The 26,923-nt window shown below is 32.8% G+C and overlaps 3 protein-coding genes and 1 pseudogene across 3 annotated transcripts; all 4 read left to right on the top strand.

Annotated features, from left to right (window-relative positions):
* The first annotated feature begins 272 nt into the window (after window positions 1-272).
* On the top strand, window positions 273-3,870 carry LOC124847080 (putative galacturonosyltransferase 10). Its single transcript, XM_047324473.2, has 2 exons — window positions 273-754; window positions 1,920-3,870. Exons 1-2 carry the CDS (start codon window positions 605-607, stop codon window positions 3,369-3,371), a joined length of 1,602 nt encoding a protein of 533 aa, XP_047180429.2. The 5' UTR covers window positions 273-604; the 3' UTR covers window positions 3,372-3,870.
* A 1,184-nt stretch (window positions 3,871-5,054) lies between these two features.
* Window positions 5,055-7,997, top strand: LOC124847081 (QWRF motif-containing protein 3-like; annotated as a pseudogene).
* A 4,470-nt stretch (window positions 7,998-12,467) lies between these two features.
* LOC124847083 (folic acid binding / transferase) lies at window positions 12,468-14,885 on the top strand. Its single transcript, XM_047324475.2, has 2 exons — window positions 12,468-13,362; window positions 14,183-14,885. Exons 1-2 carry the CDS (start codon window positions 12,981-12,983, stop codon window positions 14,695-14,697), a joined length of 897 nt encoding a protein of 298 aa, XP_047180431.2. The 5' UTR covers window positions 12,468-12,980; the 3' UTR covers window positions 14,698-14,885.
* Window positions 14,886-22,743: 7,858 nt separating this feature from the next.
* LOC148196737 (uncharacterized) lies at window positions 22,744-25,962 on the top strand. The gene is made up of 3 exons (XM_088092554.1): window positions 22,744-22,753; window positions 25,038-25,820; window positions 25,928-25,962. Exons 1-3 carry the CDS (start codon window positions 22,744-22,746, stop codon window positions 25,960-25,962), a joined length of 828 nt encoding a protein of 275 aa, XP_087948680.1.
* Window positions 25,963-26,923: the final 961 nt, after the last annotated feature.

Raw genomic sequence — 26,923 nt, 5'->3', positions numbered from 1 at the left:
AAATAATAAATTCTAAAATAATCAATACTTGTTTTTAAAAATTAATCAATTATATTAAGTTTCTAAAAGTAAAATTCTAAAACTAGAAAAATATTTTATATTCCACTGTTCCTTTGGCAAATTAGTGTTGGTAGATTCTGATTTTATTGCTGTTTGAGAAGACAAGGCAAAATTGAGAACAGGCCATAATTGATTGGACATAAATGGGTAATCGAAATCAAATGTTATAATTGAAAGTTGACATGGCACGATCAGGACCGTTTGTCGCTGTCCCTGAAAATGAACTGCCAGAACATCATCGTGCCATGAAACCACTTCCATTTCCTTTGTTTTATTTTTTCTCTTTCTATTATTTTCCTCGTTGTGCTCACTGTAGTGCCCAGAAGCACTTCACCAGCGCATGTCCACCGTCGTAAAACCAAATATTTCTCCTAAATCTGAATCTTTTCACTTCTATTTTTCCAAATCCTGAGGTTCCAGATCTTGGGTATAGCTGCCGATCTTGAAATTTTGTTTTTTCACCACAACATTACTTTCCCGGAAAACGGTTTCCGGGGAAAAAAGTGAAAGAAGGGTGCAATTGGGGGTTGGAGAAAGTTAGAAGATGCGACGAAGAGCGACAGATTTTCGCAGGCCAGTGCGTAGGAAGGTTCCAGATGCTTTGTGGTGGGCATTGTGCTGTGCAGTGATTCTTCTCTTTGTCTATATTCTGAGCAAAGGGAACAAAATTGAGTCCAGACCCGCTTTGTCCAAGGTGATTTTTTTTCCCAATTGGTTTTGTTTCCATAGATTTGTCCTTTCCGGGTGCTGGAAAGTGTGTGTGAAAATATTGAAAATGTTTTATTATTAAATTTGAATTTTTTGCTTAGGCTTCTGTGGATTCAACTTCTGTTAAGTTTATTTGATTTTGGTCGGGAGGGTTGGTTGGTCTATGAACGAGTGATTTGTGTGCTTTGTTTTTGGTTATGTGATGCTGGGGACTGATTTTGTGCCGTACACGTATGTATTTAGGAGATTGTGTGAATTGGCTTTTTCCCCTGTTTCGCTTTGGATTTTTTTTCCTTACGGGTGTGAAAAGGGGTTGTTTCATATTATGGTTGTTTGTATTTTTTTATTCTTCTTTTCCTTACATCACTCGGAACTCGAATGCTTAATAATTTGGAATAGCAGTTTAGCAATTTCGTGCTAGATCCGATGTATTCAATACTGATTTGATTAAACATCAACCAATTCAACGCTTGCACTACTCATCTTTATTTAGTCTAAGATGACTCTGGTTGATTTTGCGAGTTCATTTGATTATAATCGATACCATGATGTTACTATGTGCTCACATTGTTATACTGTTTAAAATGTCCACAATTCTATGGAGAACTTGGATCTTGTTTTGCGACTGGGATTATGTTGAATTCTCCCGATGTTGCTCTTGTTTTAAGTTTTATAACATTAATTCATATTCTTGTTATGGGGAAAAACAACTATTCCTATTCACTGCCTCCATGATATGTGACAAGTGTGTTATACATTGTTTTGACACAATTCAAGAAAAACTAGTTAAATAGTGTATCAACCACCTTTACAGTATCTTTGCAGTATTTAGAGTATCTTCCACCTTCATTTATATTATCAGGGCATAAAGGAAAAGTAATAATTAATATTATATTGAAAAACCAAAATGATACTTGTTGTTAGGTGGATGGAGGATTATATTTTATTTTGTAATTTTGGGACTATAACTGAATGACAATTTTTTCCTCAAATGATCATGCTTGGATCATAAAAACAATTCTTGACATGCTTACATGGCATGCTTAATATTATGATATTATTATAATATAATATTATTACAATTGGTTAGGATAGATGTTGATTAGGTTCTTATCTTTCTTTAGCTAATAGCTTTGAATCCTGTTGTACAGAGAACTTACAAGCATGATAAGATTATGGAAGGCCTTAATATTACTGAAGAGATGTTAAACTCTAACTCGGTCACGAGACAACTCAATGATCAGATATCTCTGGCAAAAGCCTTTGTCGTAATTGCCAAAGAAAGTAACAATCTCCAATTTGCTTGGGAATTAAGTGCCCAGATCCACAATTCACAGAGGCTCCTCTCAAATGCTGCAACTAGGCGTGTTCCTTTGACAACAAGGGAAACAGAAAAGGCCATCCGTGATATGGCATTATTGTTATACCAAGCCCAGCAGCTCCATTATGATAGTGCAACCATGATCATGAGATTCAAAGCAAAAATTCAAGCTCTTGAGGAACAGATGAATTCAGTTACTGAAAAGAGTTCGAAATATGGACAAATAGCTGCTGAAGAAGTCCCAAAAAGTCTGTACTGCCTTGGTGTTCGGTTGACAACAGAATGGTTCAGAAACTTTAATTTGCAAAAGAAATCGAAGGACAAAAGACAAATGGAGATGAAGCTCAAGGACAACAACCTTTACCACTTCTGTGTTTTCTCTGATAACATTCTTGCAACTTCAGTAGTGGTCAATTCAACTGCAATGAATTCTAAAAATCCCAATATGATTGTTTTTCACCTTGTCACTGATGAAATAAACTATGCTGCGATGAAGGCATGGTTTGCGGTGAATGATTTCAATGGAGTGACTGTGGAAGTTCAGAAGTTTGAAGACTTCACTTGGTTAAATGCTTCATATGTTCCTGTGCTCAAGCAACTTCAAGACTCTGAAATACAGAGCTACTACTTTTCAGGCAACAGTGATGAGGGAAGAACACCTATCAAGTTTCGTAACCCTAAATATCTATCCATGCTTAATCACCTGAGATTCTACATACCTGAAGTCTTTCCCGCAATAAAGAAGGTGGTGTTCTTGGATGATGATGTTGTGGTTCAGAAGGATCTTTCTGATCTTTTTTCCATTGATCTGAATGGTAATGTAAATGGGGCTGTTGAAACATGCATGGAGACATTTCACAGATACCACAAATATTTGAACTACTCTCATCCTCTTATACATGCACATTTTGACCCTGATGCTTGTGGATGGGCATTTGGGATGAATGTATTTGATTTGGTTGAATGGAGGAAAAAGAACGTGACTGGCATTTATCACTACTGGCAGGAAAAGAACGTAGACAGGACATTGTGGAAACTTGGTACCTTGCCGCCTGGACTGTTGACATTTTATGGATTAACTCAGCCCTTAGATCCATCGTGGCACGTTTTGGGTTTTGGCTACACCAATGTTGATCCTCAGTTGATAGAGAGGGGTGCTGTGCTACATTTCAATGGAAATTCCAAACCATGGTTGAAGATTGGGATAGAGAAGTACAAGCCCCTGTGGGAAAAATATGTTGAATACTCTCATCCTTTATTGCAGCAGTGTAACTTCCACTGATTTTGTATTGTGCTTAAATAGATACTTCAGACCTCGTGGAAGATTCAGATTCAGACTTACTTGCCTCAGTTAGTGGGGTAGGAAAAATTATATCAGTGGCTGGTTGTGGAACTGGTAGGCTGGGGGAGATGCTTACTGGATGGCCAGATTCAGCTCTTAATTCGTTGTCAGAAATGTTTGTACAATTTTGGAAGGTCAAACATGTCTGGTGGCTTTATCTTTGGTGTCTTCATTGAATCTGGATCTTCTGATGTAGCATATACACGTTCATCTGTCAGATATTAGACTAAATCAGTTCAGTTTCTAATTGCAGTCAAGGATGAGATCAGCTGCAAACCTTTTATGTTCACAACTGTTATTTGCAAGACCAAAACTTTATTCTGTTATTCTCAATGCCACTTTTTCAAAAGAAATATTACTGTGGTCGAGAATTATCAACTTCTCACGTGTAACAAAACTATCTACTATATTTATTCCAGAAGCAGATATTCCAGCTGGATATTTTGTTTTGAGTGGAGAATGCTTGTATGTGATCATATGCCTGTGTACAATTGTGTATAGTTTGTACCTTATATCTCAGTAGTCTAAAGAATTTCTAAAGGTATTAGTCCAAGGGTGGATTAACACAGTAACAATTTTTCTTAAGTGACGTCTAAAATAAAAGATGAGAAAGATGTGCAAAATTTGCAGTAGACAAAAAGAACATTTTAAAAATTGAAGAAAATTGCTAAATTTTTCTTTCTGAACACAGAATAACAACACTCTCTAACGACGATAGGAAATTTTAATTAATTAAGACATCTTTAAATAAAATAAAATATTTTTCTCTCTCACTTTTTCTCTAAGTAAAGAATTAAAAAGAAAAGAAAAAAAGGGATTCATTTTTAAATGGTCCATCAAATATAAATAAAAACTGGAGGTCGTTAGTTGAAATTTCGCTAATGTGGGATTTTCACTTGTACTGTAAGTTCTAACAAAATGCTTGCTTCTCACCCATCTGGACACTGTTTAGCATTGTATTATGTAACTAAACTATTTTAATAATGGTTTGTTTTTACTTTTCAAATTTTTGGTTGACAAGATATTAATTTATAATGAAAGTATTTTAATAAAAAGTTGTGCATTTCATGCGCTGGATTATGAAGAAAACTTTAGTAGAAATGAATTGTTGACGGAAGGAATAGTGATATATAGCATTACCTATTTTTTTATGAATTAAAAAGGTTTCATTTTTTTTTTCTCAAATTCATTAATTTTTTTAGTCCATTTCATATTTTCATATTTAGTTTAAGGGATAGCAAATTATAAGCAAGAACTAGCGATGAAAGAACAACAAAATTACCTCAAACTAAATATATATATTTGTTTCATCTACATCTTCAAAGGTGACTACCACGAAAGAAATCAAGTGTCACAGATTTTTTAAATATGATTGTATTATTCCATAAACGTGCTCACATCACACAAACCTTGCTAACCCATTAAATTAAAATATAGTGCACTAGAACCAAACAGAAAAAGTTTGAGAAAATTAGGGCCATTTCAACTTCGAAGAAATTTCAAACATGTGGCACTAATACATTGATTCATCCCTCACTCAAACAGGAAAAACCGAATTCTCGCCAATGATTTTCAACTTCACCTGCCAAACGTAAACCAACAGTGCCAACCACAAGGGCATTCGAGTAATTCATCCATGCCGGCGCAAGGTGATTAATATTTTACGGCGCCATTCTCAAGTGTCAACTCTTACTTACATGCAACACGAAAAAAGAAATAAACATGCTCCGAGGTTTTTACTTCCAACATCCTCTGACCCATGAAAACGCCGAACGGTTCACCGGTTTCTAGTCCATCTCCGAAACCTCGTCAACTCCGAACCCGCGAATCAAGTTCACGGTTTCTCCCTTCACCTCCCAACTCAACCACACACTCCGCAGAATGCCACTCCCCGGTCCGCCGCAAATCCTCCAGCCCAAACCGGCGCCATGCAATCACGGAGGACCCGGGTCCCACGCGCCACCAACTATGGCCTTCGTCTGCGGTGACGAAGAGAAACTCCGGTACTCTGGCCGACCACATCACCGAAGACAGAATCATAGAGGGCACAACTAATACACCCATCAGCATTGGTGGCTCTGAGAGACACGTGGCGAAATTAGCAACACCTTCGGAATCACCATCTTCTAAGAGACCCGTTTACAGCAACATGGCTCCTGGAAGATTGTTGCTGGACGAGAACGCCAAGTCCTTCTCTTCGCGGAGACACTCGTGTTCTTCTAGAAACTCTATCGATTCAGAACCTGACGCGGGAAAAACAACACCGAGAAAAACTGACATGGAGGTTGAACATTCGAGTGTTGCAACAACAACGTTGAGAAGGCCTCGAAGGGGAACTTCAGATTCCAATATTGCGAACATGAACGGTGACTCGTCGGCTGTGAAACGCTTCGCGTTGAAAACGGCTATTAGGAGGGCTAATTCGCTTGCTGGATCGTACAAGAGTTCGAAGTCTTCGTGGGCTTTGTCTCCTGGGAGAGCGGAGTCGCCGGCTATGTCGGTCGAGAGCATGGATAGACCGATGTCGTTTTCGGGCTTCAAACACCATCCCACTAGTCCTACTACCAAGGTGAAAGGGGTGGAGAAGTTGCTCAACATGGGTTTTGATCTTTTCAAGAGTAAGAAAAGTGGTGGGTTTGGGTCTCTTTCGCCCATTGGTTTTGGTGTTAGCTCGGAGGTTGTTCATAAGCTTCGTTTGTTTGATAATCGGTTGATGCAATGGCGGTTTGCAAATGCTAGAGCCCAGGTTGTGAATGGAACCATTTCTCACAAGGCTGAGGTATGTATGTTTGATAGTAGATACCCACATAGAATAGAGAGAATTGCAGACTTATAGAAGATGTACTGCGTGAACTTTCTAAAACTATGTTTTATATAAAATTTTGTGATTACATATTCTTTTTAAAATAGTATGTTCATATGATACATAAGTATTTTATCAAGTTACGTGTTTCTGTTTATCAAAGATGAACTCTTGTAATTTCTCACCTCTGGTTATGATTCTTCTATTCGTCTACGTGTATGCCTCACACTATAATTTTCCTTGATATGGTCTCACAATTAACGAATGAGAAAGGATAATGGATTGATGACATCCTCATTTGTGAATATGTTTAGAGCAATTTGACATGTGTTTGGGATGCTCTCACAAAGATACAGCGTTCTGTTCTGAAAAAGAAGATGCAATTTGTCAGAGAAAAGCTTGAAATGAAGGTCGCTTTTGTTCTGTATTCTCAGGTCATAGTAAATCTCCCTTTATCAAGATTTGTTAAACATGTCTTATTTCAAAGGTTTCTTTTTTCAAATGACATTTTGATGTTTATGCAGATGAAGCTGTTAGAATCATGGGTAGGTATGGAAAGGCAACACTTACAAGCAATAACCGCCATCAAAGAGTGTCTGCATTCGGTTGTTTGCAGAGTTCCTCTTTTGGAAGGTGCCAAGGTACGTAAGTAGATACAGTGGAAAGTAGAAAATGTTACCATATCAGAAGTAATAGGAAAAGTGTATTGACTGAATTCAATTCTATTCTGACAGGTGAACATGCAATCAACATCGATTGCTCTACGGCAGGCAACTGATCTCACGGCTCGCATCAAGTCAATTTTTACTACTTTATCATCTCCCGTATGTTTTCAATTGTTAAAACTGTGTTATTTAGTCTGTTATTATCTCTGAGCAGTTATATTCAAATCAAATATTGCTTCATCAGGAGGTTGATAAGACTATTGCCACGCTATCAGAATTAGCAAAAGTTGTAGCACAAGAGAAACAACTCTTAGAAGAGTTCTATGATATTTTCCAGGCCATATATGTCTTTGAGGTAACTAATTTTGAGAAAAAGAGTTCAACTTTTATTAAAGAGCTTAAACTAGGATTAAATATGATTTTAACTTTTCAAACTTAAAAAAATAAATAAATATAGTCTATCTAATTCAATTGAATTAATTTTTTTATGTCTGAAACAATATTTTAAACCAATATTTGAATTATTTATACATTTTCACATATTACAACTCATAATGTTACTGAAATAGAGAATTATATCAATTTATTTTTTAAGTTTTGAGAAAAATATATATTAAAATTTAGAAAGGAAATCAATTCCAATTTAGCATTTGAAGTTTAAGAATTTCAAATATATTTAATTTACTAAAAAAAATCAATATCCAATGCTTATAATACAAATTCACATTTCATCCACCACACTGTGTATTCATAACATTTTTAATGTGCGACGTCATGTTAAAACTCAGCAAATTATCTAAATTTTCAATTACAAGCCAATCCATTTTTTTTTCTTTATAGTTGAATTTATCTAATATTGGCAGGTTCAAGAAAGAAGTGTAAAGTGCAATCTCGTTCAACTAGAAGTCTGGCAGAAAAACATATGAACTGCAGCAACCACTACCTCAGATCTCTATTTAGATAATGGACGTCAAAGAAATATACAAGTTTTGATTGACAAATTTTGCTAATAGTGCAAACTGTTTACATGGTCCAGCACTATAATTGTTATTCTTTAAACCACCATGCACGATTAGTTTACATTAACAGTGTCCTTCACATCAGCAAACACCAAATTAATAATACATTCTTGAAAAATGATATTTTCTCCATTATTTCTCTTACTCTACGGTTATCTTGTCTTTGCTTTCTTTCTCTTTTTTATTTTTAAGATTATTATGTGAAAACAACACTGTTTTACTGTCTCTGCATTCTATCTCTACGTCTCTGTAAAAATTATTGGTTAAAACTTCATTTTCTTATATCTCTTTTCCATTTTTTTATCCTCATTTTTTCCCTTTCCTTCAACCAATTTCACGACCCGGAAAAGGTGTGAAATATATTTTCCCTTTACGTATACTCAGGTCCAATCCGAAGTTAGTGCAAATATGGCCTTTGCAAAGGAACTTAGTTTTAATGTTTGAATTATGAAGGTCAAAAATTATAATTCAACAAGGATTATGAAAACGAAAAAACAAATGGAAAGATGGAGTATAACATTAATTTCATAACAATAATTTTTATCAACATTTTTTTCTGTAGTTGTACTGAAATAAATAAAAATAATCTTATCTTTTCATTCCTCATGAAATATTGAATATGAAGTAGATATCAATATAATTTAAACTTTTCATCCTTGGATTTGGAATTAATTCGTTGTATTAGCATATCTAGAGTCCATTGGGGTGCGATTAGTACTTAACAGTTTGGGTTATTTTCTACATTATTATTAGCCAACGACCACTGGTTCTTGGCTGTTGCTCCCTCCACCTCCACATCCTTCTCCCTCCACCTCCCCAATTATCTTTAATTCCAATTATATCCTTAAAGTTAAAATTTTTTATTTTTATTATTTTATTATTTTAATATTTTAATATTTAAATATAAAATAATATAAATATACATTATTAAAATACATTAAAAAGATATTCAAAAATAATAAATCAAAATATTAAAATATCTAATAAAATAATAACAGAAACATAAAATTAAAACAAAGCTTAAATGGATGACATCCTTCAACGGATGTCAACATCCGTTTAAGGCATAACGGTCCGTTTTGCCTTAAACGGATGTTGACATCCGTTGAAGGATGTCATCCGTTTAGGCTTCGTTTTCATTTTACGTTTTAGGGTTAAAGGATTATTGGAAAGATTATTGGAAGGATTATTGGAAGGGTTTAGGGTTTAGGGATTAGGATTATTGGAAGGATTATGACTACGTACCTGGAGAGGAACCACGACAAGCACATTACACCACAAACGCATTGCACCACGTACTGCACCGAAAGCAAGAGGAAGATTGCTTGATAATTCTTTTCACGATCACTGAGCTTTGCAGAAAAATATTTTACTCATACAAGGAACTACGTAGGTTATCAGTGAAATATGTTATAAATGAGTAAAATTAGAAAACAATAATTCTAAAAATAAAATTTTAGTGAGGGGCAAAATAGTAAAGGGGAGGTAAAGGGAGAAGGCTGTGGTGGTGGAGGGAGCAACACCCCTGGTTCTTATAAGGTGTTGTTCCCTCCATCACCACCACCAAATGCTCCCTGTACCACCCCATATCAAATTTATCCTTGTAATAAGAGGGATGTCAACATTCCTTTCACCTTCAATAAATATTGACATCCGTGAATGGATGTTGACATCCATTTATATATTTTAACTTATTTTTTTATATTTTAGTTTATTATTTTTATTTTAGATTTTATTTTAATAATATTTTTTATTTACATAATATATTATAAAAAACAAAAAAAATTAAATATTTTATAAATTAATTTAAAAAAAAAACCTTAATGATGACCACATGTGACACAACCAATTAAGTAATTATATAAAAATATTTAAATAATTAATTAAATAATAATACATAAATTAAATTAATAATATTTTTTATTAAATAAAATAAAATTAATTTATATACAATTACGTAATAAATTAATTTATTTTATTTAATTAAATAATAATTATTATTTTAATTAAATTATAAAAAAATTAAATAATTAGAATCAACAAACGGATGTGCCATTTTCGGGCATGTGGTCACATCCATTTTTTGTTTAAGTATTTTTTTATTTTTAGTTTATTTAAATATTATATTTTAATTAATTTATAAACTACTTAAATTATTTATTTTTTATAATATATTATGAAAATTAATTTTATTTTATTTAATTAAATTATTATTATTAGTTTAATTAAATTATGATATTTTTTAATTAATTATATTTAAGGAATGTGCCACACCGATATGACCACATTCGTTTATATTTTTTTTTACTTTTTAGTTTATTTAAATATTATATTTTATTTAATTTATACATTATTTAAATTTTTTGTTTTTTTATAATATATTACGTAAATTAAATTTATTTTATTTAATTAAATAATTATTATTAATATAATAAATTAATAAACTAAAAACTAAAAGAAAAATTTAAGCTTAAATGAATGTGGTATATCTGTTAAAGAATTTTTTCTTCAAAAGATGTCAACATCCGTTAAAGAAAAGAAGTGTGACTGTAGGATTTTTAAAAATATAAAAGTTAGTTTTGGAATTTAAAAAATATATTGTGATGCACGGAACAACGTGGGTGGTGTAGGGAGTAATCCTTATATTCTGCAAAAACAAACATTTACTTGGGGGTGTTACTCCCTCCACCACCACATTTTCTCCCTCCACCTCCCTAATTCTATTACATATTTTTTGAATTACAAAACTAACCTTTTATAATTACAAAAATAACCTTTTTCCTTTTTAATCCTAATTATTTACTTTTATAATTAAACTAATAAATAAATTTTTATATAATTATATAATTATTAAAGAATACAAAAAGTCATATATAAAAATATATATTATACAAAAATCCTAACTATATATAACGTGCAAAATAAAAAAAATCTAAATATATACTAATAAGAATAAAGATCCTCAAAAATACATTATTAAAATACATCAAAATATATTCAAAAATAATATATCAAAAAATATAAATTATATTATTTAAATATCTTCAAAATTAATATAAAAAAAACTGTAAAATATAAACCGTAATCTTTAAACGGATGTGAGCATCCGTTTAAGAGAAAACGGATGTCAACATCCGTTTAAGGGAAAACGGATGTCAACATCCGTTTAAGGGAAAACGGATGTCAACATCCGTTTTCCCTTAAACGGATGTTGACATCCGTTGACGAATGCTCACATTCGTTTAAAGATTATACGGTTTATATTTTAGGTTTTATTACGCACCTTCACGCCCTCTCACGCCTTTGAACCAGCACCTTGAAGCACCATCACAGTCACGGCTGAAGATGAATTGCTTTCCCCACTTTCAATCTTACTAAACACAAAGTCCACCACACTCTCACGTCACAATTCTATAAAAGAGAAGAAGAAGTGGAACATGAGAGACAACCCAAAGATAGTGGAACGTAAGAGGCAACCTGGGAAAAATAATAAAGAGAAAGAGGAAAGAATGATAAAGAGAATGAATGTACGTGAGATTTTAAATAATATTAACCCTAAAATTTTAATAAGGGTAAAATAGGAATTAAAAAATAAAGAAAAGGGTAAAAGGGGAATGGGGTGGTGGAGGAAGCAAGTTGTGGTGGTGGAGGGAGTAACACCCTTTACTTGGTTTTATGGCCCAAAGAAAAGTGAAAATTCTTCGGGTGGTACTCCCTCCACCACCACATTTTCTCCCTCCACTTCCCCAATTTTATTACTTATTTTTTGAATTACAAAACTAACCTTTTATAATTACACAAATAACCTTTTTATTTTTTAATCCTAATTATTTACTTTAACCCTAAAATCTATCTTTCTACCCCTTCTCACCCACCTCCCAACCCTCCCAGATTCTCATCCAAACTTCATCACATTCGTTTCTCATCTTCCATCTTTTCTCACAAGGTTAGTGATGATATTTTTTTTAAATGCAATGCATATATATCTGTGTTGTGTTCTGTGTTGTGCTCTACTCTGCGTTTTTTTGCTGTGTGCGTGTGTGTTGGTAGAAAGGAAGAAGATAACCAGGCCAAAAACGGATGTCGGGTATCCGTTTGGATCTGAAACGGATGTCGATATCTGTCGACGGATGTTGACATCCGTTTTCCCTTAAACGGATGTTGACAGTTGACGGATGCTCACATCCGTTTAAAGATTATACGGTTTATATTTTAGGGTTTTATTACGCACCTTCACGCCTCTGAACCTCTCACGTATCTGACAGCACCTTGAAACACCACCACACTCACGACTGAAAATGAATTGCTTTCCCCACTTTCAATCTTACTAAACACAGTCCATCACACTCTCATGTCACAATTCTATAAAAGAGAAGAAGAAGTGAAACATGAGAGACAATCCAAGGGTAGTGAAACGTAAGAGACAACCTGGGAAAAATAATAAAGAAAAAGAGAGAAGAATGATAAAGAAAATGAATGTCCAAGTGAGATTTTAAATAATATTAACTCTAAAATTTTCATAAGGTAAACTAGAAATGAAAAAATTAAAAAAAGAGTAAAAGGGGAATGGGCTGGTGGAGGAAGCAAGTTTTGGTGGCGGAGGAGTAACACCCAAATTCTTCGTTTCTTTGGTTCATAATGCCGAGAACTGAAAATCGACGTTCCTTTGTTCGGTTCCCAGACTTGAACTGAAAACGGGTATTCGAAGGTTTTGTTATTGCAGTTGTCGTTGTTTTTTCCCCTTTCATTATATCTATCTCATTTGGTTAGTAGAACACTAAATCTCAATCAAATGCCATTTGGGTGTACCATCTTGTAATTCTCTCGGATTTTGGCATTTTCTGTGTTGGAGATTAACATATCCACCTGAATTACCTTCTCTACGTGTCTTTACTCTTCGATGTCGTAACCCATGTTTTAAAAAAATATCCGAGATAAGGTTTTGTTTTTGTTGTTGGGATTGTGGTCGAAAATGGATTGTGGGAACATGTCTAAAGGTAAGTGATTTTTGTTGTTTCACTCACACCAATTAAGTGGTGATGAATGTTGATTGTGAAGAAACATGTTGAAATCCGTTGTGGGTTGCTGCAAGGTGTACATATCAGAGAGCAGGAACAGAATTGCGTTGGAATCAATAGAACGAGCTTCCACGCTTTTCCCTTTGGCTCCCATAATCAACAAGTTCGAGGATGTGGCCTACAACAGAGTTGGCTACACCCTTGTCTCTGAAATGGGTGTTTCAGGGCCATCTCACCTGGCAAATGCTGTGTTAGCAATGGCTAAGGCTGCTTTTGATACCATTGATTTTGATGTGCATTCTGGGACTCATCCTCGACTTGGTGTTGTGGACCACATTTGTTTTCACCCCTTGCTTGATGCTTCCTTGGATCAAGCAGCTACCACTGCTAGATGTTTAGCCACGGACATGGGTTCTAATCTTCAAGGTTAGTAGCATATAATGTATGGGTTGAGGGTCTTCAATCTTGATTAACCTGTGTTATGCTGAATCAGAAGTTTGTATCCACTACTGGTAAGGTAATGTGCAGATGCTTAAGAGAAAAATACTATAAAAACAGTTGTAGGTTTATAGTATCTATCTTTCTATGGATGTAGAGGCCAAATCTATGTTTCTGTATAGGACTATTCTGTCAAAGTTCTCCCTTAGATAATATCACTAGTGTAATATCTAAGACTCGAACTTGAGAGACTGATTAAACAATAACTATGAATCAATTGATTCACGCACTACATGATAGGTTGTAGAGTCTAAATGACTATTTAAGAACTCACCAGCACTTATATTTTTGCATATAGGACCTTTGCCCAAAATACATAAAAGTCCACCACACCCCAAAAGTGACATTGGCCGGGTTCTGGTAGCTTATCAGCTCTATACTTCTGCTATCACATTATACATCCAAACATTTCTCAAAATACTTCTTTACTAAATTGGTGGCATAAGCATTACAGCTTTTCAGGCTCTGCCGAATATTGGGATAACCAACTCTAGGATTGTTAATCTTCAAGATTTCTATACATGGGAAAATCAAATAACCTCTTTAGTTTTATGCAGAAATAAACTTCCAGAACCCCATTCTGTTTTTATGCTGCTGAAAAATCATGCATTCATGGTTAATTCTTCTTAGCTCCCAAGTTTCATTTTGTTCAGATGTTTCCTTGTCTGTATAGAATTAGTTTGATAAGTAAGGTTGATAAGGTGACTATAGAATTGCCAATCATCTTTTAAATGTATATGTTTGGCAGTTCCCACCTATCTATATGGAGCAGCTCATGAGGAGGGGAGGACACTGGATTCAATCAGAAGAGTATTTGGTTATTTTAAGCCAAATTCTAGCGAAAATCAATGGATTGGGGGACTAAAATCAGACTCTTTACCACTGAAACCTGATAGGGGTCCTTCTCAAGTAACATCAGCAAAAGGTGTTGCTGTCATTGGAGCCACCAATTGGGTTGATAACTACAATATCCCTCTATTGTCTTCTGATATTAATGCTGTTCGGAGAATTGCCAAACGGGTCAGTGGAAGAGGTGGTGGACTTCCCTCTGTACAGGCCATGGCACTTGCACATGCTGAAGGTGTCATTGAGGTAGCCTGTAATCTGTTGGATCCAAATAAAGTTGGTGGTGAAAGAGTACAAGAAGAAGTTGAGAGCCTAGCAAGAGAAGAAGGTATTTCAGTGGAAAGAGGATACTACACAGACTTCTCACAGGATCAAATAATTTCAAGTTACTTCAAATTGTTTCAAAACAAAATATGAGGTCATTCAGTCCTTGTTTTTTGGCATATGAAATTATTCTCACATTATGTATAAAGAACCTAAAAAAATATAGGTGAACCACCTTTTATCTAGTTGAGTACTGGAAATACTCTTCATAATATTAGTTTGGTATCTTGAAGTTTTCTTTGTTGGGAAATTGTATGAGAAAAACAAGGGTTGAAGGAGAACACAGTATTGGATTCCAAGGACACTACATAAAGGCCATTTTTTCCACCTCCTCCACCCTATAAAAATCTAATATCCCAATTTTACTCCTCGTTAAAATTATATACCTAAACCTGAGCTTTTTTTATATTTCAAAATGATTGTCTGAAATATATTTTCAAATTTAAAAATATTTAATCTGAAATGCATTTTTTTTATATATTTTGAGTATTTTGAAGGACAATTTTTTAAATTTAAAAATAACTTCTTTATTATGATTTGAGGTTGTTTGGGATTATAATTTTTACAGGAAACTTTTATGGGATGCGATGGAAGAAATAGGTGCAGGTAGAAAAGGCCCTGCATGAAATTTATTATTCACATTTTTCACCGTAGAAATTTTAATTCAGATCCTTATAACTGAAAAGTCAAGATTATTGTTCTTAGTTTATTCTAAAAAACATAATAAAAGAAAAAGACAAAATACGAATCAGTTTCTTAATCTTTTAGTCAGTTTAATGTTTTTTTAATTTTGATTATGTAATAAGAAAAAACAATAATAACTTTACTGTAACTGATAAAGAATTATTTTTAGTAAATTAAAAAATTTAATAATCGGTATAATAATGGTAAATTTTACGATAAATATTATACACAGAAAAGTTATAAACATATTCATAACTTAACCTAGATTGAATTTGACTTGAGTAAACCCTTGAAATGAAAACATTTTAAAATTTAATTATTATTTTCAAAAATCTTTAAAAAGTAACACTTCACCCACATCTTTAAGATTATCAGTATGTTTAACAAAATTACCTATCTTTTTATTAAAAATGTGTTGTTTTCAAAATTTAATAATCTTCTCCAAAGATATTTAAATAATAGCAAATACTTCAACATTATCAATATGTTTACTAAAATAACCTATTTTTGTTAATAATTTGTTGGTAATATATTATACTTTATTATACAGAGATATAAATCTATTTAGTCCAAAATATATCTCATAAATTGATAAAGATAATTGATTGAAGATAATTAATTAAATTACAATCATATCTAATCAAATTGAATTTGATTATATAATATAGGTTTAAACCTTCATATCATTTTCATATTTGTTGGAGAATCTTAAGGGTCCTCATTTTTTCAACTGTCAAAATTTTGTCCATATACTTGTAAAATGTCTCAATTGGGTCCAAATATTTGAAAAATTAAACCTATTATTGTCCGTTAAGTTTTCACAGACCACGTTAAAATGTGATGATGTGGTGCACGCTGATGTAAGAGTGTTTTATTATGTGGAATTTTTTTAAAAATTTAGAGTTTTTGACGTGGTAAAATTTATTCCTCCAACCAATCATCGCCCTTTAGCCTGCCACATCACCACCCATAATCTCTTACCTCCAAAAACCCTAATTTTCCTTTAGACAAAAACCCCAGCCGCCACTACCGAACCGCCACCGTCGCAAGACCGCTATCCACCACGAGCATGACGTCGTTGCGATTGCCTTTGTCGCGCCTTCAACTTTCAAAAGGAAATACAGAAAATGCAAACGCAATCTGCATCCAAAACAGAATCCAAGCACAAGAACCCCAGGAAGTCGTCATAACAGCTGCGATTCACGCCTTCCATCGCGAACATCATCTTCCTTCAGCCTGCTTTGAGACTTGTAAGGAGAGCCAAAAACAAAAACGCAATTCTAGCATCCTCCATTGACGAACAACCGTGAGCACATCGCCCTGACGCTTTCTCTCTCTCTTCCATCGATCTCTTATTCTAATTTCTCACTGATCCCAATCAGTTTTCTTCCACCCATTTTTATACTGCATATTGAAAGTGAAGATGCAAAGTTTATGCATTGCGTGGCATTTCTTCCACCCATCAAATTCATCCTCAATTTCTTTCGTACACCAAAACCCTAAACCCACTTTGGGGTTTTTACGGTGCTGAACAGAACAGTGATAAAGAGAGGAGCGGTGGTGAACAGAACAGGAACGATTTAGGGTTCGTCATTTTGGGGTTTTTACGGTGTTGGTTGGCAAAGAGAAGTTGATCATGGCTAATGAGGTTAACGGAGGATGAGATGCTCTTAGGGTGAGGAGGAATGAAGCTAGGGTTTTTTTGAATGCTGCTTCTATTTTTTTTTTAATTTATTAAATTCCATGTCATAATTTAATTATTTCCACCTAATAAAATATTCACCTCACCAAATTCACTGTCATCACATTTTAACGTTTGTGAAAACTTAACGGACATGGCTTAATTGGCTTACTTTTCAAATATTTGGACCTAATTGAGACATTTTACAAGTATATGGACCTAATTTTGACAATTGAAAAAACGATGACCATAGATTCCCCGACGATCCAAGGGTTTAAACCTATAATATATTATTTGTTTCTTTTACTAAATTTATTAAGGTGACTTTCATTTATACTTCTATGTTATATTTTAAAAGGTAACTATAGTAAAATATATCTATTTTCTCTTTTAACATTTAAATAGAGCTTTCTTTATTGTTTTTCACTTCAAGAATTAAAAGAAACAATCAAGAATCATTTCACTCTATTTTAAATTAGATACTCCAATCAAAATAATTAAAATTAAAATAAAGATATTTTAAAACATTAAGTGCTTCATCAAAATTCAAACTTATTATAGCCCACCCTACTCTCATTTTCAAACAAGATTTGAAATTCTTTTCTAGCATACAAATTCCATTTCTCTTAAATCAATTGTTTCTCTTAGTTCTTTTCACTTAAAGTTGTAACAATGATGAAACACATCGGTGTAAATGAAACAAGATCAAACCCTTTATATTGGCTAATCGGAGGATGCAACAAATATCATCTAAGGATTTTGTATAAGGAGATTGTGCCAACAACTCTTGCTCAAATTGGTTTGTCATTAACTACATGTACATACTGGATAAGTGGTAACTGTATATACAGTGACCAATGTCTGAAATTTACATTCATGGTCTGATTTAAAGGAATTTGTGTTAACACACAAAAGGTACATTTTTCACCTTTTTACTATAACGTATATTGTATATGCCATTTTTTTAAACTTTAATTCGTATTAACTTGTGAAACATTTGATAGGAAGACAATTCAAGACTTACAAGATTAATATGGTGGACACCACCTATTGAAGGATTTGTGAAGATTAATTGTGATGGAGTCTTCACTCTCCATGGAAATAAAGCAGGTGCAGGAGGAGTTGTGAGGAATTATGAAGGAATATTTTTTTTTGGTTTATCTAATGGCTTGAAAAATTCCTCAGCTTTGATAGTTGAATTAAAGGCAATCAAGATTGGAATCAAAGCAGCCATATTGAAGGAGTACAAAAACTTAATTGTTGAAAGTGATTCTAAATTTGTTATCGAGATCATTAACACCACACTAGCTGAAGAAAAGAATTATGATGATACAAGTGAAAATGCCATCTCTTCAATCATTTGGATGACTAAGACAGCTAATAAGATTTATTGGAATCATGTGTTTAGGGAAGTGGACTCAATTGCGGATGATCATGCCAAACATGCATTATCACTGTGTCCTGAATGATGGTGTTAAACTTTTTGAAGATCCGCCCTATTTTATTATTGAGAGTCATCTCTCTTTAGATAGAGCTGGACAAACACATTTTAGATGATACATTTATTGGATTTAGATGTGATTTTTCTTAAAATATTGTATCAAACAATGTCCTATATTATAATAAATAAATAAAAAGTATTTGAAATTACAAATTCTTGTTTGTGTTAAGCTTCATTTATGTTAGGTTTAAACCCTCCGTTGGTCCTCAAGTTTGTATGAAAATCTCAGTTGGGTCCTCAAGTTTTTTTCTGTCTCAATTGGGTCATATTTTTTGTAAAAATGAACACATTTTACCCTAACCGTTAAATTGTAACAAACGGCGTTAGTTGGTGCTGACGTGTTGCATAGTTACGTGGAATTTTTATTACGTGGAATTTTTATTTAATTTGAGAAATTATGACATGGCAACCTTTATGACGTGGTGATGTTTTGACTAGAACCAGATCTTCTCCTCCCTCCCCCTCTGCTTCCTCCCCCATTGGCAACACCGGACTCAACTTTATTCTTTATGGGCTGTTCTCTCTGATGCTGATGCAGTCCAACACTCACTCACGCCATTGCCTACTGTCACACTCCATATGTCTTTCCATCTTCAAAGTTTCACCCTTTCCTTTCCACTTTCAAAACTCTCTCTCTCTCCCATTCTAGTAACTGCAATCATTTTCTCTCTCTGCGGAAAAGCCAAAGAGGAAAACACTTCCATTGGTTTTGCCTGTGACTGAGGGTGATTACCCACAACAACATTCCAAATAGCAAGAAACACTTCCATTGGTTAAACCTTCATTTTTTGTTATATAAAAAAATAACCATCCCAGAAAACTCCATGATTTCAAGCAAACCCAGAATCAGGTATTTCAAAAAATCAAGTCCTACATTGGCCAAAGACTGTGCCTAATAAGAGCTTATATAGCTTATGCATCTTTTCGCTTACAAATCAAATTTGTGGGGGATAAGTCAGGCCCAAATTCTAAATACGGTGCTGCAAAACACAAACTTTTATTTCCGAATTAGAAGGAAGAAGAAACTTTAAGCTTCAGAAGAGAAGAAAGTAAACAAAAACAGAGAAGAGACTCATGGGGTGTGGTCAAATTTGAAACTTCATTCAGTGGTGTGAGAGAGACATGTTCCCTAAAATTAACCCTATCGCAATCTGGAACTGCAGAAATGCCGTTATAGTCCCTAAAATTACCAGACATCAATCAATTTAAGAAAAAAAGAAAAATAAAATAAAAAACAAATTCTCTAGGTTAAAATTTGATTGAAGCTACAAAACATGTACAGTACTCATTAAAGAAGAAACCAGACTGAAAAATTTATGACTGGAGGCAATGATCTTGTTTCCAATGGTGTGGACACCGAGGGAGAGAACTCAAGGAGCAAGGTGCAGTGCCCTCAGCATCGTGATTTTTTTTAGGGTAAGGAACGCCCACAATAGAGAAAGCAAAAGGAAGGAGAAGAATCCTTGCGCAGGATAGAAGACCAAAACGAAGGAGAAGAAGAGAACGATCGCGATGTCATAATCTCTCAAATTAAATAAAAATTCCACGTAATCAAATATTTTGACATCAGCGTATTAATTATGCAACACGTCAGCACCAACTAACGCCGTTTGTTACCATTTAACGGTTAGGGTAAAATTTGTTCATTTTTACAAAAAATATGACCCAATTGAGACAGAAAAAAACTTGAGGACCCAACTGAGATTTTCATACAAACTTGAGGACCAAGGGAGGGTTTAAACCTTTATGTTATTAAAACTTTAACATAGAAATATTTAGAGTGATGCATCATTCTTGATACAAGGCAATGATTCCTTCAAATTTCAAAATTTAATAACTTTTTTCAATGATATTTAGATAACCGTCCTCATTATATCATTATTTCTTAAAATTTTCGTTAGTCAAATATTAGTTCCAACAGTTATTATTTCAATCAATTATAAGATGTGGTTTGATTTTTATTATCAAACTTACTAAATGTAACTGTAATTTATTATTCTATAAATGAAATGTGCGGTTTCATATATATGTTATACATTTACGAACTGTTTTGAAAGTATTTATATGGAGTGACTAAAAATATTTTCCTTTATGACAAATAACAACGAAGAGGAAAATAACATATCGTACATAAAAAATAGGTAATTCTGTTATGTCTTAAATATAAGTATTTACTTTATTTAACATTTAGATGGACAAGAAACGAAGCATTTTAATATTTTTCACGAAATTATTTTTTAAAGAATTAAAAAGATACAATCAAGAATTCAATTTTCCTTGTATCAGGTTTATATATATATATATATATATATATATATATATATATATATATATATATATACGGGTATGTTTTTAAAATAAAAATTTATCTGATTTTAAAAACTAGAGATATCTTGTAAGGTTGTTAGGATTCTATTTAATAGTATTTATGTTCTTGGAAAATTAATCTGAAAAATATTTCACTGTATTTTCAAATTAGTTACTCCAATAAAATAATTAAAATTAATAGAAAGATATTTAAAACTTTAAATGCTTCCTCAAAATTCAAAGTTATTTATTACCCACTCCACTCTCATTTCCAACCATGATTTGAAATTCTTTTCTAGCATACAGATTGCATTTCTCTCAGATCAATTTTTTCTCTTAGTTCTTTTTGTCATTTTCTTAAAGTTCTAACAATGATGAAGTAAATGAAACAACATCAAGCTCTCTATATTGGCCAATAGGAGGATGCAACAAATATCATCAAAGGTTTTTGTACAAGGAGACATGGCCAACAACTCTTCCTCAAATTGGTTTGTCATCAACTGCATGTAAATATTGGATAAGTGGTAACTGTATATACGGTGACCAATGTCGAAATATACATCCATGGTCTGATTCAAAGGAAATTTGTGTTAAAACACAAAAGGTACATTATTTACCTTTTTATTATAGAGTATCATGTATATGTCACTGTTTTAACTTTAATTTGAATTAACTTGTGAAACATTTGATAGGAGGACAATTCAAGATTTACAAGATTAATATGGTGGACACCACCTATTGAAGGATTTGTGAAGATTAATTGTGATGGAGCATTCACGGTCAATGGAAATAAAGCAGGTGCGGGAGGAGTTGTGAGGAATTCTGAAGGGAAATTTGTTTTTGGTTTTTCTAGTGGCTTGAAAAATTCCTCAGCATTGATGGCTGAGTTGAGGGCAATCAAGATTGGAATCAGAGCAGCCATATTGAAGGGGTACAAAAACTTAATTGTTGAAAGTGATTCTAAATTTGCTATTGAGATCATTACCACCACATTAGATGAGGAAAAGAATTATGATGATACAAGTGAAAATGTCATTTCTTCAATCATTCGGATGACTAAGACTGCTAATAAGATTTATTGGAATCATGTGTTTAGGGAAGTGAACTCAGTTGCGGATGGTCTTGCGAAACATGCATTATCATTGTGTCTTGATGATGGTGTTAAACGTTTTGAAGATCCTCCCTATTTTATTGAGAGTCATCTCTCTTTAGATAGAGTTGGACAAATACATTGTAGATGATACGTTTATTGAATTTAAATGTTATTTCTTTTAAAGATATTGTATCAAACAATGTCCTGTATTACAATAAATAAATAAAAAGTATTTGAAATTATAAATTCTTGTGTTAAGCTTCATTTATGTTCTTGAAACTTTAACATAGAAATATTTAGAGTGATGCATCATTCTTGATGTAAGGCATGTTAGCCTTATACAAATACATTGTAGATGATACGTTTATTGAATTTAAATGTTATTTCTTTTAAAGATATTGTATCAAACAATGTCCTGTATTACAATAAATAAATAAAAAGTATTTGAAATTATAAATTCTTGTGTTAAGCTTCATTTATGTTCTTGAAACTTTAACATAGAAATATTTAGAGTGATGCATCATTCTTGATGTAAGGCATGTTAGCCTTATACAGAAGAGAGGTTATATTTTTAATATTATATTATTTAATATTATATTTTTCCCATTTATTTTATTTCTTTTAGTTAATATTATAAAGCAGTTAATATTCTGGAAGTGGTCCATTTTAAAACCGTTTTCAAACGTGTGGGTGTGCTATTATTCCCACAATAATCTCTTTTAACGTTAAATACTCTGTGATGGTTTTTGGAGTGATATAGAGTACAGAAAAATTTCATATTAGGTCACTGAGCCTACTCTTTACTTCATATACATCACCATCGTGTTTTAAGAGCAAGGGTTCAGAAACTAGAAATTAGGCAAGCGTACAACAATGGCTGGAGGTTGGTCTTTCTGCTTCCGCTTTTATTCTTGTAAATCTGAATATGATTAAATGTGCTTGCTTGATATATTTAGATTTATTGAATCTTCAGTATGAATCTGTTACATATTTTTACATTTGGTATCAGAGCAACGTTTATCCTCTGCCTTATCTGGTTCACTCCTCTGTGCGTATTGTGTTTTTTAATTTTATCAATTGTTTTGAAACTGGGTAGAAAGAAGAAAGCTTTCTGTGAAAATTTCTGTGAAATATTTTGATGCTGGAGGTTGAAGATGATTGAAATGGCGTTTGGTTTTGCATTTCAATTTGGTTTAATCCTTTCGAACATCCCTATTTCTGTAGGATCATCTCAAATAGGTCCTCGTATTGTAAATGTTTTCGATTAGGTCCCTTATTATGAAAAATTGAATCAATTTAGGCCTTACCGTTAGTTCCATACTAACACCGTTAAGGGGGTGACACGTGTCAGTTCGTGGTTTTTTTAAATTTTTTAATTATATTTTTATTATTTTTATTTTTATTTTTATTTTATTTTTTATTTTTTTAAAAGTAAAATTTAAATATGCCACGTGTCAAACTGATAGTGTGCCACGTGGCAATGGTAGTGTGACATGGCACTGACAGTGCCACATGTCATTGTCAAGCCACGTGTCATTGCATTAGTCTCAATTTGGTCCTCGTATTTTTATTATGTTGCAATTTGATCCCTGTATTTTTATTTTGTCTCAATTTAGTCTTAATTTTAAAAATTAAACAATTTTTTCCCTCCTCAAATTCAAACAAAATTTAAATTGTATATAAATCTTAACAAATATTTTTATTAAAATCAATATTTTTAATAAATATTTTTAACAAGATTAAATTTAATTATATTTATATTTACTTAATCATAGAAATGTTAATTATGTTATTTAAATATATCTATAAGGGTTTAAGAAAAAGAGTGACATAACATGCTGGTGTTATGTTATGTTATTTAAATATATACAATTTAAACTTTGTTTGAATTTGAGGAGGGAAAAATTGTTTAATTTTTAAAATTAAGACTAAATTGAGACAAAATAAAAATACAGGGATCAAATTGCAACATAATAAAAATACAGGGACCAAATTGAGACTAATGCAATGACACGTGGCTTGACAATGACATGTGGCACTGTTAGTGCCATGTCACACTGCCATTGCCACGTGGCGCACTATCAGTTTGACACGTGACATTTTTAAATTTTACCTTTAAAAAAATAAAAAATAAAATAAAAAATAAAAAATAAAAATAAAAATAATAAAAATATAATTAAAAAATTTAAAAAAACCACAAATTGACACGTGTCACCCCCTTTAACGGTGTTAGTATGGAACTAACGGTAAGGCCTAAATTGATTCAATTTTTCATAATAAGGGACCTAATCGAGAACATTTACAATACGAGGACCTACTTGAGACGATCCTACAGAAATAGGGATATTCGAAAGGATTAAACCTTTCAATTTTTATTTTATTTTATTTTTTTCTTTACCTGTTACATACATATGTGCACCGGAGGTGAAAGGTACGCTGTTTTCTGGTTTCATTTCAGATTGATCTTTGCTTTTCACATATATATATATATATATATATATATATATATATATATATATATATATATATATATATATATATATATATATAGTACGAAAGTTGCATTGCCTTTTTCGGTGCTTTTCTGGTATAGCACGTTTGCATATATATTATATATGTTAGTTACTTTTGTGATAGGCTCCAGTTTTACACACGCTATTAAGTTTATTCGGTGCGTGTTAGTATAATATTTAAATTTTTTTTTTGAATATTATATATTTATAATATGAATCTTATATTTTATTTAGATTAAATATAAGAGAGAATTTAATGTTTAGTGATAAATATAATTTTTAATAATTACAGAGTAGCCACAACATCTTTAATTAATTAAATTATATTATAAAGATCACTTTATTGAAACATTAATTGTAATTAATTATATATAATGTGATGAAATATACCCACAGGATTTTCCTTACATTTGTATGATTAATTAGGATAAAATATTTATTATAATTCTTAAATTTCCCACAAGAATTAGGAATGTGATATAATTTAATAGTTTTATCATTAGGTTAAATGAGTCTAATTGAGTAAGACTTTATCTCACAGACAAGTTTTATGTTAATAGACTTATTGGTAAAGACATGTTTTACATTGGTAAAACATGATATTTATTTTAGTCTCAAATTTTGATAATGAACATGAAAATTTTGAATTTGCAGTTTCTCAATCTGTGAATATTTCTGATATCAAGTGTGGTGTTCCCGAATTGAAAGGAGATAATTATAAGATTTGGAAGGAGAGAGTTCTTCTTCATTTAGGCTGGATTGACATAGACTATGCTATTAGAAAACCTGAACCACCGGGTATTACTGAGACTAGCACTTCAGATGCCATTGAACTTTATGAAAAATGGGAGAGGTCAAATCGTCTTTCTGTAATGTTCATAAAAACCAATATTTCCGCTGGAATCCGGGGTTCGGTTGATCAGTATGAGAATGTCAAGGATTTACTGAGGGCTATTGATGAGCAGTTTACGACATCTGACAAATCTCTTGTCAGTACTCTTATAATGCAGTTTTCATCCTTAAAGCTCACTGGTATTAAGGGAGTGCGTGATCATATCATGCGCATAAGGGACATTGTGGCTCAACTAAAAGCTTTGGAAGTTACCATGTCTGATTCTTTCCTAGTGCACTATATTTTGTGCACTTTGCCTCACCATTACGCTCCCTTTAAAATCTCTTACAACACACATAAGGACAAGTGGTCGATTAATGAATTATTGACCATGTGTGTTCAAGAAGAAGAAAGGCTATTGATGGAAGAAGGGGAGAAGGTGAACTTGACCACTTCATTTAAGAATAAGAAGAACCAAGTTAATAAGAAGGGAAAGATTCCTGCTCAACCAGTTATTAAGAAGGAGTCTAGATGTTTCTTTTGTAAAAAGAAGGGACACATGAAGAAGGAATGTCAAAAGTTTAAGGATTGGCTTGAAAAGAAAGGTAACTTGTTTGCTTTTGTCTGTTATGAATCTAATTTGACTAGTTTTAATCATAACACATGGTGGATTGATTCTGGTTCTACAATCCATGTTTCTAATACTTTGCAGGGTATGGAAAACCTAAGGAAACCGATTGGAAGTGAGCAACACATTTATTCAGGAAGCAAGATGAGTTCACATGTTGAAGCCATTGGGACGTGCAATTTAGTTTTAAGCAGTGGTTTTGTTTTATGTTTAGAAAAGACCTTTTATGTTCCTAGTTTTAGCAAGAACTTGATTTCTATTTCACAACTTGCACCTTTGGGTTTTTCCTTTAACTTTATGGATTCTGGTTTTACTTTATTGAATAAATCCAAAGTTATTGGCTTTAGGGAATTATGCGATGGTCTTTACTTTATTAAATTGCAAAACAACGCTGCTTATAGTTCTATGCATGTTTCCGCTGGGTTAAAAAGATGTGTTATGAATGAGGATTCTTCTGTTTTATGGCACCGTAGATTGGGACATATCTCCATTGAGAGAATTAAGCGATTAGTAAATGAAGGAGTACTTAGTACTTTGGATTTTACTGATTTTGAGACTTGCGTGGATTGCATAAAGGGTAAGCAAACTAACAAGTCCAAAAGAGGTGCTAAGAGGAGTTCAAGTTTACTAGAAATTATTCATACAAATATTTGTTGTCCGGATATGGACGCAAGTAGTCCAAAATACTTTATCACCTTTATAGATGATTACTCACGATACATGTATTTGTATTTACTTCATTCTAAGGATGAAGCCTTAGATGCCTTTAAAGTTTTTAAAGTTGAAGTAGAGTTACAATGTGGAAAGAAAATTAAGATTGTGAGATCAGACAGAGGTGGAGAGTACTACGGTAGATACACGGAGAGTGGACAAGCACCTGGTCCGTTTGCTAGATTTCTTCAAGAACATGGGATTGTTGCCCAATATACCATGCCTGGCTCTCCAGATCAGAATGGTGTAGCAGAAAGAAGAAATCGAACCTTGATGGATATGGTGAGAAGTATGAGGAGTAATTCAAAACTTCCTCAGTTCTTGTGGACTGAAGCACTTAAGACGGCTGTGTATATAGTAAATCGGGTC

The sequence above is a fragment of the Vigna umbellata genome, chromosome 6 (genome assembly GCF_029865625.1).
Source record: "Vigna umbellata cultivar VRB3 chromosome 6, Vumbellata_1.0, whole genome shotgun sequence".
NCBI lineage: Eukaryota > Viridiplantae > Streptophyta > Magnoliopsida > Fabales > Fabaceae > Vigna > Vigna umbellata.
This window is presented reverse-complemented; position numbering and strand designations above follow the sequence as displayed.

Excerpts from the sequence above, each read along its gene's own strand:
- LOC124847080 (XM_047324473.2), top strand. The coding sequence starts at position 605 with ATGCGACGAAGAGCGACAGATTTTCGCAGGCCAGTGCGTAGGAAGGTT. Across the intron at positions 755-1,919 it reads CCAGACCCGCTTTGTCCAAG|AGAACTTACAAGCATGATAA; the intron begins GTGATTTTTTTT and ends CCTGTTGTACAG.
- LOC148196737 (XM_088092554.1), top strand. Across the intron at positions 25,821-25,927 it reads GGATTGGCTTGAAAAGAAAG|GGTATGGAAAACCTAAGGAA; the intron begins GTAACTTGTTTG and ends AATACTTTGCAG.
- LOC124847083 (XM_047324475.2), top strand. The coding sequence starts at position 12,981 with ATGTTGAAATCCGTTGTGGGTTGCTGCAAGGTGTACATATCAGAGAGC. Across the intron at positions 13,363-14,182 it reads CATGGGTTCTAATCTTCAAG|TTCCCACCTATCTATATGGA; the intron begins GTTAGTAGCATA and ends TATGTTTGGCAG.